Raw genomic sequence first — 16,432 nt, 5'->3', positions numbered from 1 at the left:
AGATAACCATAGTGAGCTATGACAACAAGGCATATTTATGACGTGGTTGTGGCTTAATAAATTACTTACATCTAGAGAGTTGCTAGGAAAGTCTCAAGGAGGGTGGATAAAGTTCACTTCTTACAAAAGATCTTACTGATACTGTCTTGAAGATGGTTACGGATATCAATGTTTACAAACCTGAAGCTCTTGGCTTAAGCAAACAATATTTAACAACCAGACTGTTAAATCCAAAGAGATCGTTCAGAAACAGTAAGTCGGTTTAACTCATGGTTCGACCTGATTGAGTTCAACTCTGTGTGTCTGAAAGGTAAAAGGTATCACAAACAAAATAATTAACAATGTAAAGCACCACGAAATAATCTATAAACGTGAAAGGCACTGGACACTATTGGTAATTACTCAAAATAATTAGTATCATAAAACCTTTTTTGATCACGAGTAATGGGGAGAGGTTGGTAGTATAAAACATTGTGAAAAACAACTCTCTCTGAAGTGACATAGTTTTCGAGAAAGAAGTAATTTTCCGCGAATTTTTCTGTGGGGGAGGGCGGCGTTTTTTGCCAATTACAACCATGCTATATTCTTTTGCAGTTTGTCTTATAAAAGATCCCCCTTTTCAGCACTTCCTTGATTGTTTATACTTTTCTTTTAAATAAGATAATCCAACGCTTACAAATACAATTTTGTACAAATGCAATGTCTGCATGTGAGTGAGAAAAACATTGAGATCAAAGTCTATGCAATGTAACGTTTTGTTTTTCTAGTCAGTCTAAATTCAAACGAGGCGGAGCATCTGTAAGGGGTACGACTTCATAACCAACAAAGTTTACAATATTGACGATTTAAAGACCCCACTATTGGTAACTGTCAAAGATTAGTCTTCTCACTTGCTTTATCTCAACATATGCATAAAATAACAAACCTGTGAAAATGAGCTCAATTGGTCGTCGAAGTTTCGAGATAATAATGAAACCCCCAAAACCCAAAAACCTTGTCACACGAAGTTGTGTGCTTTCAGATGCTTGATTTCGAGACCTCAAATTCTAAATCTGAGGTTTCGAAATCAAATTCGCGGAAATTTACTTCTTTCTCGAAAACTACGTCACTACGGTACTACGTCAGAGGGAGCCGTTTCTCACAATTTGTTATACTATCAACCTCTCCCCATTATGGTTTTATGCTAATATTTTTTTTGAGTAATTACCAATAGTGTCCACTGCTTTAAGTCACAGAATGTGTTCAATAAATTCGATCACCCATTATTAGAAACCCCAATGATGAAACAACCCATTCAATATTCATCTCAGTGCTCACAGTAACTAATTCATTGGGCGGCTAATAAGCAATGTATTAAAGCTATTAAGTAGCTCAGCCTCGACCCAATAACGTCATCAGCACACTAATCTTGCCTGCGCAATTTCGGGAGTAAACGTCCCCATGTGTTTATACAGCACACGCGCGCATTCTGCGGCAACTCCGCGTTTGCACTTAATTTGTGCGCAATTTGACTCCAAGTACGCGTGACATAATAAGGCCCATAAATTCACTCCACCATAACACAAAAGTACTGCGTACTTCACTATATGCGTCGTGTACAGCGCATTACAAATATTAATAAAATAGACAGAGTATTAATAAAATATTGACATTTCTATTTATATGCTGCCGTAGTAGAGAAAACATATTTTGAGTACAAATACTAAGAATTTTGCAACACCTTTTTTGAAAAACAGCATACACAATTTAGTGCAACAATAAACTAGGAATCTCGCCAACCCGGAAAACGAGAAAGGCAAATCAATCGAGAGATGAGCCCTGCCGTTCACCGAAGAACTTCTACATCCGAGACGACACTTGATTCGCTTTCTTCCGTTTCAATAAAAGATAATAATGATCTTGTTTCAGGTGACACAGAATGATTGATGGAATTTCTCTTTGCTGAGAAATTCCACAGGAGTCGACAGTTTCTTGGAGAATGTGTCACGTTAGTAAATTGGATATTCCGGTGTAGAGAATATACAACATAAGAAGGATGCCAATATTGAACTCGTATTGCTTATGTTTATTACACAATATATAAGTTCTTCGTTTTCTTAATCTTCATCTTATTTTGCACTGTCACACAAATAAAATTAATACAATATTATACACAACTGGGATACAAATCTAACAAAAACATGAAACGTTAAAGGAAACCAATAAAATAAATTAGACAAGGAGGGGATACATCTAGATTAAAAAGGGCATTCAGTAAAAAAGCGGGAATAACAAAGTACTGGCACAAAACTCAACAGAATTGAAAGATATTTATCAGACCTGAAGTCAACATTTGAACCTCTTCAAACAAATTAAAAACAAAATGCACATTTTTAAGGTGTATTGTTCAATTGAAAAAAACAAAAACAAAACCAAAACACCACAAGACTGCCGGACTTGTCTGGCGATAAGTTTACTGGCCTGATGCTAAAATCACTGGCCTCGATTTGTCCATCCGAAGTGTTAATTTCGTTCCCTGCTCACCAACACGGACGTCCACATTAATGAACCCCGATATCTAAGTCCAATGGTGGAGGAAGATGGTTCACATTAGCGCAATGTTTTCAAAGATGCACTAAAACGAATGCTATATCGAAAGCATCTGAGAATTACACAGGCCTGGCACTTTATCTATAGCTATAAATATTTATTCATAAATACCTCAGACAGTTTCGCTGTTCCTATTGGTGGAGAGCGCGTCACGTGGAAGTGTTTAAACGGTTGATTATGACCAGCTGGACTCTGTTTATAACCGGTTAGTCTTAGTGCAAGACGTTTCTTGATGCGGGCGACCAAAAATATACGCGCACGAACGAATCCGGACACTGTCGGAAATAGGCGTCTCATTCATAACAGTGCAACACACGGACGTACAGAGCTCTCAAGCACGTCGGAAATGGATAAGTTTCACACAGTTTCTTACTTTATCACGCCCTAACCAAAAAGGCATTTACGAGTGGGAATAAAATAGTAGTGACTCGTGTGATAAAGGCACTCGCCTTCGGCTCGGGCCTTTATCACACGGCATCGGCCCTGCAAGGTTTTAAACGGCCGTTAAAGAACTCGTCGCTACCTTTTTATTCTATTATTTATATAAGTTAATGGTGGTGTACATTTTGCTCAATGATGGCCGGTTGAGGATCAAGGTCCTACTAAAGGACAAAAAGTATCGTCACGTGATCGGGTGTTACAATGTGTTTATGTGGTCAGACTGACTCAAATCTTGGTTCTGATCATTTTGACCCACATTGGGTCAACCCTGGTCAAATCAGTTAAAATCTGTGCCCAACGACCATGCACACATAAGGTAAGACGGTTTATTGTGAAATTTAGTATCAAGCATTATGTCGAAAACGGACATTCTGCGTTTTGGGATGACAGAATTGTGTTAACCAAAAGATAATACACAAGGTTACTATGCAAACGAATAAGATTGATAAAGTGACAACCCCCCCCCCCCCTCCTCCAAAAGAAAACAAAATTCTTGCGTTCAATCTGATATGTAATCACTGGGAGTGTCAAGGTTATAGATCAATATTAATTCATATAAATAAGGGAGAAAAAGGGTAGCGACGAGTCCTTAAACAGCCGGAAAACCTTGCAGGGTCGTGGCCGTGCGGTAGAGGCCCGATCCGATAAAGGTCCCCAGCCGAAGGCTCGGGCCTTTATCGCACACGGCCACGACCCTGCAAGTCAGTACTCTTTTATTCCCATTCATAAAGACGTAAAGTAAGAAACTCTGTAAAATTTACCCCTTTTCTGACGTCCCATGAACTCTGTACGTGTGCTGCAATATTGTATGACTGAGTCAGTTTTCGGATATGCATTCATGAGCGTAGTATGCATCTAAACGTATTCGAAAACAACCGGTTATAAACAGCTCCACACTGTAAAAACTAGTGTTTAGGTTCTGTAACAGATTTCGAACGCGTCAAAGGGTTTAGGTTAAACACTTAACAGTGTATAGGGCCCATGAGTTGTGTTGTAAAGCAGTGGTTTAAACATCAAACTTAAACACTGGTGTTTAGCAAACTTTGATGTACATGAACATAATATACCTAAACACAATGCAAACGCCTGATGCGTCAAACTAAACGCGTCATAGTAAAAACTGTAAACATTTGGCGCGTTTATAGTTTGACGCATCAGCGGTTAACATTGTGTTTAGGAAGCGTTAAAAAGGTCCTCAGTACATCAACGTTTGCTAAACACTAGTGTTTAAGTTTGATGTTTAAACCACTGCTTTACAACACATCTCATGGGCCCTATACACTGTTAAGTGTTTAACCTAAACCCTTTGACGCGTTCAAAATCTGTTACAGAACCTAAACACTTGTTTTTACAGTGCAGCTGGTCATTATCAACCGTTTAAACACCAACACGTGACGCGCTCTCCACCAATAGGAATAGCGAAACTGTCTGAGGTATTTATAAATAAATAGTTATATGATTAGGAATGATATGCCCGTTATAACGTTACGACAAGATAGCACATCCCGACTTGTTATTAACTACAATCAAAGATTTCATTTTGTTACACTGAAAACTCCAAGCAAATTACCGATAAGGAAGAAAATAAGGGGAAAACAGAAAAAAAAAAAGTACTTTCAAACATAATTTTCGAAAAATAATTAGGCCAAACAAAAATACAAACATTAAACCCTAAATACAGATGACATCTTAAAGCCATTTTCACTGAATTCTTTTAAAAATCTGAGTACCCATCAATCCTTTACTGTCGGATCTAACAATGCTAATAGTTTGTATACATGAAGCGCAAAGATTAGACACAGCGTGGTTATAAAGTATACACTTGTGGATAATTTTGCTTTTGTTATCTACCGGGCATCAATAAATGAGTTGATGGACCTACTTGTGTAGGCTCTACAACTAGTTTCCTCTGGGGATTGCTAATTGCAAGCCTGTGTATTAACATGACAATGCAACCTAACATCAAAGAAACAACAAGTACTCAGCGAGGTGAATAAAAACAGTAGATATGACTTTATGCAAAAATGGCGAAGTCGCTCGATAACAAAAATGCAACCCCTAGAGTGTGTAGTGTGGCCGCGTGGATTTTAAAAACAGTTACTAGTATAAGGATAGGGGGAAGTACGACCATTATGTGTGGTATGTTCACCCTCCAACCCAATTTAAATACGATACAATAAAATACAATACAATTTTATTGTCCCTGCATGGGAAATTCCTTTGGCCTTATTGCTCACATGAAAATACGGTCACCAGAAAAAAAGGTACAACGTTAAAAATGGGTTTGTGCTTAAAAAAAACAAAACAATTCTAAGTGCAAATTCATCATACGATAACCTGTTTACTGGAAGAGTGTTGTTCTTCTGTAGTGGCTGTTGAATTTGCACGACGTTTCGCTCAGTTTGTCTTCAGCTTTCTTTATCAAATTATAGTTTGATCAGTTACTGAGTCGCACAACTTGAGCAAAATGCTTCAGCTCAGTATATTACTCTACAAGACTGCCCGATTGTCTCAAAATAGTTGCTCCTAGCAAGCGTAGATTGAAGTCTAATATATTAGTTAATTCACTGTTACGCTAACTAAAAGCTAATGAAATGTTAATATGACTTTCACCATCATCGTTAAAACAAAAAGATTATTTTGTTTGTAAGTGAAAGGTGCATCGATTCTTGAGGGTAACAATTATTTTGACATGACTGGCCATAGAAGGTAAACTCCCTACCGCATCATCTCTATCGTGTCTTCGGAGATGAGTCTGCGCATACTTATGTGCATAACAAATTCACAGAAACTGAACGGCAGAGCGGTCATCATCTCGTCCGTAGTATAAAACAACCCGCTATATTTCGTCATTCGTGAGCAGTATACATCTATGGTTTGCTGTACTCACGTGCATCTGACAGAATTTTGATAAGTCACTAAATCAGGCGAATGATACACTTGAGAATGGGCACGCGATTGTCTGGAAGGATGTGCATGATCGTCACCTGCCAGGATGTAGGACTAGAAGGAGGAGATACCATCGTGTGGTGACTGGAGGACTCTCTACTTTCTCTCTATCCCATCACACGTGTTGAATCGTGGGAATGGATTGATGATGCTGTAAGTATGAACTGCTTGAGTTGAAAGAAAACATGGTGCGCTATTCGTGATCACGGTGCTTAAATGCATCCTGTAAAGTCAATACTCTCTGGGCCATAGTCGTCTCGCGTGAGTTGACCGTCATTCATTCCGCAAGGATGGTACAAGGATGGTTGACATCTTACTGAGATGTAACTAACAGCAACGGTGGCATCACACTGCTCAGTCACTTTAAGAGAAAGGACATTTAAGAGTGTATTGTACAGAATGTCACGATTGCTAACTGCGGCTATCAGGAAAGTAAAGGCTGGAATATTGGCTTATTTTGTATCACTGTTGTAAACAGTTTGTTTTTAATTAAGTCGTACAGCTCAGTTTTTCAAAATAGAGAGTGACACATTAATAAAAACAATGCATTATGCATGTGGATTTCTTTTTCACAGGACTCGAGAAAGTACTGAGAATACAGTGCTTAAAGGCAGTGGACACTGTATTGGTAGTTACTCAAAATAGTTATAAGCATAAAACCTTTGTTGGTAACGAGTAATGGGGAGAGGTTGATAGTATAAAACATTGTGAGAAACGGCCCCCTTTGAAGTAATAGTTTTCGAGAAAGAAGTATATAATAGATGTTAAATTTGCATCGGGGATAAAGAATATTAGTTTTTGGTTTTAACCCATAGACCGATGTGTGGTAGCACTATATACTCCGTACTTTCCCGAGTCCTGTCTTTGACAATTACCAATAGTGTCTTTAATAGGCCTACACATCGATGCTATAAGGGCAAAAACAAAACAATATTGAAATTACCCGGTCATGAAAAAAATAGGCTTAGAGTAGAACAAACAACCTTTTTAAACTAAGGTCTCCAAGACGACCTTTCATGGAAATCTGATGGATGTTGCTACGTACATATTAAACATAATTTGTCTCTTCATATTTTCCATTCCTCTTAATAACCATGGAAACGGGTGAATAAAAAAGAGGAGAAAATGGCGGTAGCACAACTGGAATTACGACTGTGTACACTGAGCCACTGACTTGACTCCATCAATCACAATGCCACGACAAATTGCTGGTCTTCATAGCGTTGCATTGACTGGGTAGGCCTACCTGTCGCAGACCATCTAAAACACAGTAAGCATCCTTACACATTAACATTTTGTTCCTGAGTCACAGACTGGGCTGACGACTAGCCGCGTAGCACATCACAACCAACAGACTAATTATTACTTGATACACGTTACAGAGGCACTTGTTGCACTGGAGAGCACGCGCACGCAGAGTTCTTTGTTATTGCCAGTAGGAAGTGCTGGAATTATTACCACGCAGAAGATATCGTATGACAAAATAATAAGCAATATGCAAAAGGTGTGAGGAGGGGATTTTTCTCTAAGGTTTGACTTGTAGAAAGGTAGAAAGTGACAAAATAACGGTGTGGCAGGTGGTGTACTTTTGAGTGACTTATTTTATATCTTGTTGATTGGAAATTTTGAGATACCATCAGCATGCAGCAATGAAATCTGGCCTCGGCGTCACTGACAAGGAATGTGTTAAGAAGTCAAATATATATGATTTGGACCTGTCATGGACTTGAATTTGTTCAGATGACTTTAAACTTGTTCATGAGACTTTTTAACGAGCAACCGTTCACTTTTTGTTTCATGCACTGTTAAATTATAATGTGATTTTCATATCTTAACTATCTGATTTGGTTACAGGTTGATATTGAAGAGATAATTGTTGTTACGGAATGAATGATGGATGCTATGGTGTCACCGTCACCCACCGCGGCCAACGATCCTTCCTCGGGGGAAAATATTGGCCAGGCAACGGTTGTCATCATCCTCGGTGTCCTGGTCGGTTTGTGTAGTTCGCTGACAATAATCGCTGTGCATAAATTCAGATCGGTCAGTAATCCCGATATCTTGATATTCGCTTTAGCCATCTTGGATTTCACCTCGTCAGTGACTGTGTTCCCGTTGGCAGCCTACTGGTACCTTAGAGTTGGGACATTCCCCGGGGAACTGTGCCTGGTCTATGGTGCGCTGACCACAGCACTACAGCTCGCCTCGACCGCGGTTGTTTCACTTATGACGGTGGACCGGTTCCTGGCCATCCGCAAACCAATCTTTTATCGGACTCGCCTTGGAGGCGTTCAACTCAAACGGGTAGTAGCTGCTATTGTAATATCGTCTGCCGTCATAGGATGCATACCTGCTATTCTCAGTGAACCTACAACAAAGTGGACCATAATGACAAATCGTCATGGCTACTGTACATTTGATTACTCGAAAAACTTTACTTTTGTGATTTTGGCTATAAGCGTTCCCCAGATTCCGCTTCTTGTTTACTGCTATGTAGGGTTCGTAGTCTCCATTCGGAAATTTATCCAGCGCAGGCAGCCTAGCCAGGAGCAGAGCCCGGTGGGCAGCACGGCTTCATCGGAGGCTAGTGGGCGAAGGAGTCAGCATCCTGGTCCAGTCCGCTCTGAGAGTAATAAGGAACTAGTTGCATCATCTTGCCGTGCCTTCTGCTGCTGCTGTTTTGGCTGCCCTACAAAATGCCGCAAAAAGACAAAGAAAGTAGTTTCTAAGGAAGACATATTGGAGAAGACGCAGAACTTGATGAAGAACTTGAATCTTAAGAGATGTACCCGGATGTCTAAAACTGTGGCTCTTGTTGTTATCATTTATTATGTGCCATGGACCTTGGCTTTGGTAAGTTTCAACCTATGTTTCTATCACATTATAAGCAACCTTTTTATGTCCATAATTTACGGCCAACCATTTTGAAGAAAAAAACAATACACAAACTATTTTCAACTACATTCATGCACTGAATACAGTTTTTTGAAACGGTGAATTAGGTCGTGTTTTTTTTAAGGTATGATTTGCAAACGCGTGAAACTGACAAATATCTCTTGTTTAATAACTGCCTATGAATGGTTCGATTCCCCGCCCCAAAACAGACAACTCACTATTTAGGCCCACGATACTCTTTTTTTAACGAGGTGTTAACTTGTTGTAATAATTACGCCACTCCGATTCGAATCACGTATTCATGTTATTATAGGCCAACATGAATTAAGAACAAAAGTTAGATAGTGGCGTGTCGTGTCCGAGAGGTTACAAGCGAAGGACTTGGAAAAGCTCCGGTGTATTTAATTAGCAGAGTGTGGCTTTTTTACCATAATTAATTGCCATAATTAATTTGTCCTTCGGATGGGACATTAAGCCTTATGTTTCATTTACTATTGCAGTAAAAGAACACACGAAACACTTTATCGTGGAAGATTTGGGGCAGGGTTTTGGTTCACTCAGCAAGCACCCTTGTGTATACAAATAATGATCAGTGTAAAACACATCGTGCATTAAGGTATTTTAAAGAAAAAAATTACATGTATGTAGAGCATATTATACACTGCAAAAATATGGGTAATATCACATTATAGATAACCACAACAGAGAATCAAAATTAACATAATGAAGTTTAAATAACACAAATGCGACCATGTTGATATTTGTGTTTCTTTAAGGGCACTATAGGCAGCTATTGGTAATTACTCAAAATAATTATTAGCATAAAACCTTAATTGGTAACGAGTAATGAGAAGAGGTTGATAGTATAAAATATTTTGAGAAAAGGCTCCCTCTGAAGTAATGTAGTTTTTGAGAAAGAAGTAATTTTACACGTAATCAAGCATCTGAAAGCACACAACTTCGTGTGACAAGGGTATTTCTTCTTTCAGTATTATCTCGAACCTTCGCAACCAATTGAGCTCAAATTTTCAAAGGTTTGTTATTTTATTCATAGGCCTATAATTTGAGATACACCAAGTGAGTGCTTGTCTTTGACAATTACCAATAGTGTCCAGTGTCTTTAACAGCCTATATAGGCCTATGCTGTAAAATTTGATTATTTTCCCGGTACTCACAATACAATACTGTGCCAACATTCATGCTGTCACTTTTGAGAATGATTGTTTACACTCTTGGCGTTTGTGGCCAAGCGGCTTAGAGACTCAAGCTCTGGTGTTCCTGATCATCAGAATGGGGGTTCAAGTCCCGATCGCGACACTTTGAGTCTTTGAGCAAGGTTTTCCCATAAATAACTTGTCCGTCGGATGCATGCAGTGTAGTGTAGTTTGGAAAATGCTTTTAAATTCGTCAAAGTAAGGCAAACAAATAAGATTATACACTTGGCAAAAAATGAGAAAAATCACACATAACGATATATGGGGTCCTGTTATATTGTTGTTCTATTTTTACCCTTTTTTTGAAGATTGCCTTGTGGGGTCCAGGTTTAGCAAGGATATCCCTTGTGGAGTCCATTGTACCAATGTGAAAAAGGCCCCACAAGGACTCATCAGTAAGCCTACATTATTGTAAATGGACCAACCCGTAGTCCTGCCATTGTTTGGACTTCAGTCTAGGGAAGCCGTCATCGGTTTTGTATACACAGCAAAGCTAGGTCCCAGATTCATCATTTTACCAGATCCCTTTTGTTAAAGCACACACATTCCTAATATAAGGAGCATTCTTTTTGTTCTGTCCTTTGTCCCTCACTTCATATTTCCCTAGAGACTTTATACACACATTTCTTTCGCACCCTATAGTCTTTAGAGTTTCCCTATTTACTGGAAGGGAGAAGACAAACCGCCAGCCCATGCTCTATAACATACAGCCAAACCTTGTCGCCATCAATCCAGCCATTATTTACTCTCCAACATTAGATCATTGTACCCTTGTAACCTCCTTTCACCAGCCGCAGCCAGCTCCCCTCCCCTGAACTGTGAACTGTTGTAGCTGCCTCCCCGTGCGCTGTGTTGGCCGTCCAACTTTAAATGCCTTCAGGGAGGAGTTTCATCAAGTATTCAGGCAAGCAGCAGATCAGTTTTTACTTGCAGTATTTACCAGTTGTTTCAGTTTTTCAAGTTGTGTATCCAGCCTGCTACCTCACCTATACAATCAAGCACCCTGACTTAAAGTAATCGCACAACATCGGTAAACAGTATTGTCCAAAGTACAATCGTGTATCACAACTTATATATAAAATAACAAACATGTGAACACTTAGGCTCAATTGGTCATCGGACTCGGGAGAAATTAACGGGAAAACCCACCCTTGTTTCGACACGCTTCGCCGTGTCATGACATGTGTTTAAAATAAATCCGTTATTCTCGATATCGAGAATTGATAATTGTTTTCATGTTTTCTCAAAAAGAAAAGCATTTCATGGAATAATATTTCAAGGGAAGGCTTTCACCACTACCTTCTGTAAACCCTGTAAGTTATTTGTAAATCTGTGTACTTGTAATCCTGCTGAGTTCTAAACGTACCATCCTTTTTTGTCCTTGGTATCCATGAGGTATCGGAATTGAACACAGATGACTTTACAGATCGGATTTGTGTTGTCCTGCTATTGTTGTTAATTTACCCCTCTTCAAGAATGCCAATGGGGTCCAAATCTATTGTTCCAATGTGTACAAAACAACCCTGCCATGACTCGTACGTAAGCCTACAGATCTGTGTTAATACACTCTGTGGACTTTCCTATATTGTGTACACGTGTGTAGGTCCACATATATAGTGTTTCAAGTCCCTAACTGCACGGACCTTTCTTGTTGTCAGTTACACTCTTCGCATGTAACACTTAAGCACAGTACAGAAGGTAAACAAACATTCCCCGCGATACCGTCGTCGTATGAAGAAAGACACTCGTGTAATATTTTGCATAAATCTTGTTTTTCACCCGGCAAAATGCAGTGCCCTATATTCCCACAGGGGTCATGTATATTTGTAGCAGTCGTAGGCGATACACAGGGATCAAGAAGAAAGTAGACAAAATCCCCGGTAGAAGTATACATCTAGATATGTATAATTAATGCCGCCCCTCTGGGAGAAACAACACTCTCTGAATTTATTGCGGTCTCACTTTTCACTTTTTATGTATTAAACAGTAAACCCCTTGTTCAGTCGTTGAATAACTCCAATGTTTTAGTTGTTTCCATGGTGCGACAGACCTGCCTCGTTCATTTTGTACATGACGTCTTAACATTGCAAATACCGCCCAGATTAATTACTAACTGGTCAATTAATTACCTTTGTAATTAAGACAATTGGGCGCATTTGTACTTTGGTCAAATACTGTGACGTTTCATGAAGCCTCCAACTACAACAGCACTTATTATCAATCATCTTAGTGGGGGATTAACTTAGACCAAATAATAGGAATTTAATTTGTAAGTTTGGTGTTTTAATAACAAGCACAAGGCGTCTGTATTATAAGCACAACCTCTATTGGGGTGCATCTAAGTCTGATTCCCTGCACACACAAACGAGAATCATTGTTGTTCGTGCAACAAGGAACCATACTTTCTTTGTTTCAACTTTGGACCTTTTCCAAACGTAGGGCACCGCCCCAAGGTTGGGCTATGTTTCATCAGTTTTGGAGCAGTGCGCATTTGTGCACAGGCATGCCTTGACATCAAACGGATCCAGGAGCTGAAGCCGGAGCCAGGAGCTGAAGCCGGAGCCGGAGCCAGAGCCCAGGGTTTGAAAGCCCAACTGATCACTGCACATTAACATTTAAGCAACAAGAGAAAATTTGTTGTTACAATGAAGTTATTTTTTTGAAATACAGTTTTTGACACTTGTCAGACTTATAATTCTTAATAAGCAAGTGCAAATCACCTGATGAATTTGTATCAATTGCGGTTGAACAAAGGCAAATTTAACACAGCAGGATTTGAACCCCCGTTCAATCAACTGAGCTGTACTGTTAGCTTATCTATCCCTATGTTGGCAGTGGCCCTGTTTTGTCAACCTTTGTTCGGGTGCCAATCAAAAGCCTCAACCGTTAACTGCCGTACAGCAGGATCACATCCAAGTTTCATTATTCAACCCCAAAATTTAAAATGTATCCAATCAGTTCCCCTTGTGATTATTATAATTATATATTCTGGTAATGGACCCAAAGATGCATTATAAGTGATTTTCATCATTGTTGCTCGCAAGCCTCAGGAAACCTTTGGTTGCCAACACATGATTGTTTCGCAAGCCTGATGCAACCTGTAAACAAGGGCGGTTGCCAAAACAAAGATTGCGCCTTGACTCATCGTGGTGCATAATATACATCGAACTAAAGCCAAGGACAAACCGATGATCGAAATCAACCGTCCTCTCTAATATTGGTAAACACCAAATGCTTCAATGCTATATGAAAATCGACAAGTGTGTCCACAAACTGATGACACAGTGAAAGCTCAAGCTAATTTTATTTCTCAATTTTATAAAAGGTCTGTTAAAAATGAATGATTATATAAGGCTGTACAAAGGTTTTGGCCATCAAATATTTTGAGGTAATTTTATAGCAATTATAATTCCCCAAAGGACCTCTACCTTGTCGAATATTCAATGGTGAAATAAGCAAAAATGGAAACGCCACGATTCTAGCAAGGTAACCAGAAATATTTGGGTCGACCCCAAGGTTTTACCTTTGTTCGCTCTCTTGGAATGACCAGTGCCCTAATTATATCTGCTTGATGGATGATTTTATTATTCTAAATGGAGGTTGACACTGACGAACTGCCAACAATGACACATATTTCTGAAATCATATCTTACTACATTTACAAAGGACGAACTGATGTTTGAACGATTTGGATTTGATTAAATATTTTGAATACACCAATTTATCGTCATGGAACCGCCTTTTTCATGTTTTTTCTTTAGTATGTTTTGACTCATAAATCAAGCAGTTCGTATGAATTGAATGGTGTATAATAATATGATAATCTACCACAAACAATTATTACACAATAACGCATAAGTCTCGCACACTTGGAATGAAATATTTTTAAAACTTAAAGGTATGATACAGGATTTGTTGAGCTGACAAATAGTCGCAGGCAGTGTTAATGTTTTATTTGATCAACTGTATACATGAAATAACATATATGTAAATATTTTGGGCTCAATCCGTTGTGCGAGTCAGAATAATAGTGAAGAAACATGCCAAATTTTCAGTAATAAATGTACAGTCCTAAATTTTGTTTGTGGCTACCGAACTCAGCTGTTGCGTTTAATTAAAGGCTTTCTGATACAGCTTTCTCAAATATGACTTCATTTTAGAGGAAAATATTTCATAGAAAAAATGTTTCTAGTATAAACTTCATAAGTAGTAAGCTTTCAGACTTAAATTAATCAAATACATGTTTTATGCTTACCAGTCCTGTATGATATCTTTAGAAACCCCCCAAATAATAACATACAATTTGTACAGGTAGTCCTACTACACGTGAATATAAGGACCGACCAATTTATTATGAAAGCCTTGTGCGTGTGACGTTTCTTTGTACATATCACATAATAAGCATTATTGAATGGGTCTTAGTTTATTAACGTGCCTACTTCAATTAGTAATTTAGCATAGTGCCCATCTTTTAATGCTAAAAACCAAAACCATTGTAACTGGCAATGCGAACAAACAGACTGACCGGTTTCCAAAAGGAGACATGCGAATTTACACAGGGAGAGGATATGGCTGCAACTTGGCTATATCAACAAGCTACCGATATGAGATATTATTATGGGATGATGTGCTATATGCCCTTGCAGACACTACTCGAGATGTAAGCTTTACATGTAAGCTTACATGTAGCTTGCGTTGTTTGCTTGTACAAATTTCCCCGTATATTGACTGCCTACATCCTTGTGTTATTTCCTTTGCACCACTCGACAATGATTAAGAATCGATTAGTTTTTTAGTAAAACCACTTTCATATTGCAGGTCGTAAAATATAAGCAGTGTGGGGCCATGGCAGGTAAATCTATGTTACCGCAGCCCTATGCAGACATCTAAAAATCAAAGTCGGGTAGTTTTTCTTTTTTCGTGTTACGTCAATCCGGTTAGTAGGGAGTTTTCGTTTTCGCCGATGGATGGTTCTGCCACGGTTAGTAGTTTCATCCCAAGTTCTGTCGCAGAATTTGAGGAACGATCGTCCTCACAGCCGACGCATGCGAAGATGACGCCAAAATTTCATCATTACCGTCCCAAAACCATCCGTCGTCGTAAACGAAAACTCCCTATTGTCTTTCGTCAACGAGAACGAGAGAACTGCTAAAAAAAACACAACAACAACAACAGCAACAACAACAACAACAACAACATCAACAACAACAGTCAGAACATCATAAACCAGACTGAAAAAGGAGAATGAAAAAAAGAAAAACACCAAGTGAATAACAGCAGAAGCAGTGTAAACATTTTGCACATCAACACGCCACCAAAGTCACTAATAACACCTTCAACAACACACAGCTCTGTATTGCATACACTGTTCAACACGCCACCAAAGTCACTAATAACACCTTCAACAACACACAGCTCTGTATTGCATACACTGTTCAACACGCCACCAAAGTCACTAATAACACCTTCAACAACACACAGCTCTGTATTGCATACACTGTTCAACACGCCACCAAAGTCACTAATAACACCTTCAACAACACACAGCTCTGTATTGCATACACTGTTCAACACGCCACCAAAGTCACTAATAACACCTTCAACAACACACAGCTCTGTATTGCATACACTGTTCAACACGCCACCAAAGTCACTAATAACACCTTCAACAACACACAGCTCTGTATTGCATACACTGTTCAACACGCCACCAAAGTCACTAATAACACCTTCAACAACACACAGCTCTGTATTGCATACACTGTTCAACACGCCACCAAAGTCACTAATAACACCTTCAACAACACACAGCTCTGTATTGCATACACTGTTCAACACGCCACCAAAGTCACTAATAACACCTTCAACAACACACAGCTCTGTATTGCATACACTGTTCGGAATTTCCTCTTTTCTTTGCATTTATTTTAAAGCAAAACACATAGTTGTTCTTCACCAGTGTAAACATTAATGTGTGGACGCAGGCAAGTACACAAAGTGTTTCAAGTTCCCCATATTATGTGGTCTTGTTTGGTTCTCGGGTCCACCTTTCGTATACATGTATGTAACGCTTGATAAACAAATCTACTACCCGCAACAAAACCTCCATCATTTCTACCAAAGCAGTAATTAATGTCACTTGACTGAGTTAAAGCTAACCTTGGCATTTAATGACCTGAAATTGGACATGTAAATGATGGTAAACGTATACGTTAAAAGGCTACAAGTGTGGATATTGACTTACTTATAGCGACATCGTATTGCCGTTAGTTATGGATAAAAAAGCTATGAATCAAAGTAATTGAAAGGTTCTCATATCACACTTTATGTGATTTGAACATAAC

At 38.9% G+C, this 16,432-nt stretch overlaps 1 protein-coding gene across 1 annotated transcript in view; it reads left to right on the top strand.

Moving 5' to 3' along the window:
• The first annotated feature begins 5,916 nt into the window (after window positions 1–5,916).
• LOC139950827 (uncharacterized) overlaps window positions 5,917–16,432 on the top strand; it is a 28,581-nt gene continuing 18,065 nt past the window's right edge. The window contains exons 1-2 of the mRNA XM_071949655.1: window positions 5,917–6,132; window positions 7,834–8,832. Coding sequence (XP_071805756.1) covers window positions 7,870–8,832 — 963 coding nt within the window. The 5' untranslated portion in view covers window positions 5,917–6,132; window positions 7,834–7,869. The remainder of the gene's footprint in view (window positions 6,133–7,833; window positions 8,833–16,432) is intronic.

Source organism: Asterias amurensis, chromosome 18, assembly GCF_032118995.1.
Source record: "Asterias amurensis chromosome 18, ASM3211899v1".
NCBI lineage: Eukaryota > Metazoa > Echinodermata > Asteroidea > Forcipulatida > Asteriidae > Asterias > Asterias amurensis.
Note: the sequence above shows the minus strand (reverse complement) of the source record. Positions and strands in the feature narration are given on the sequence as shown.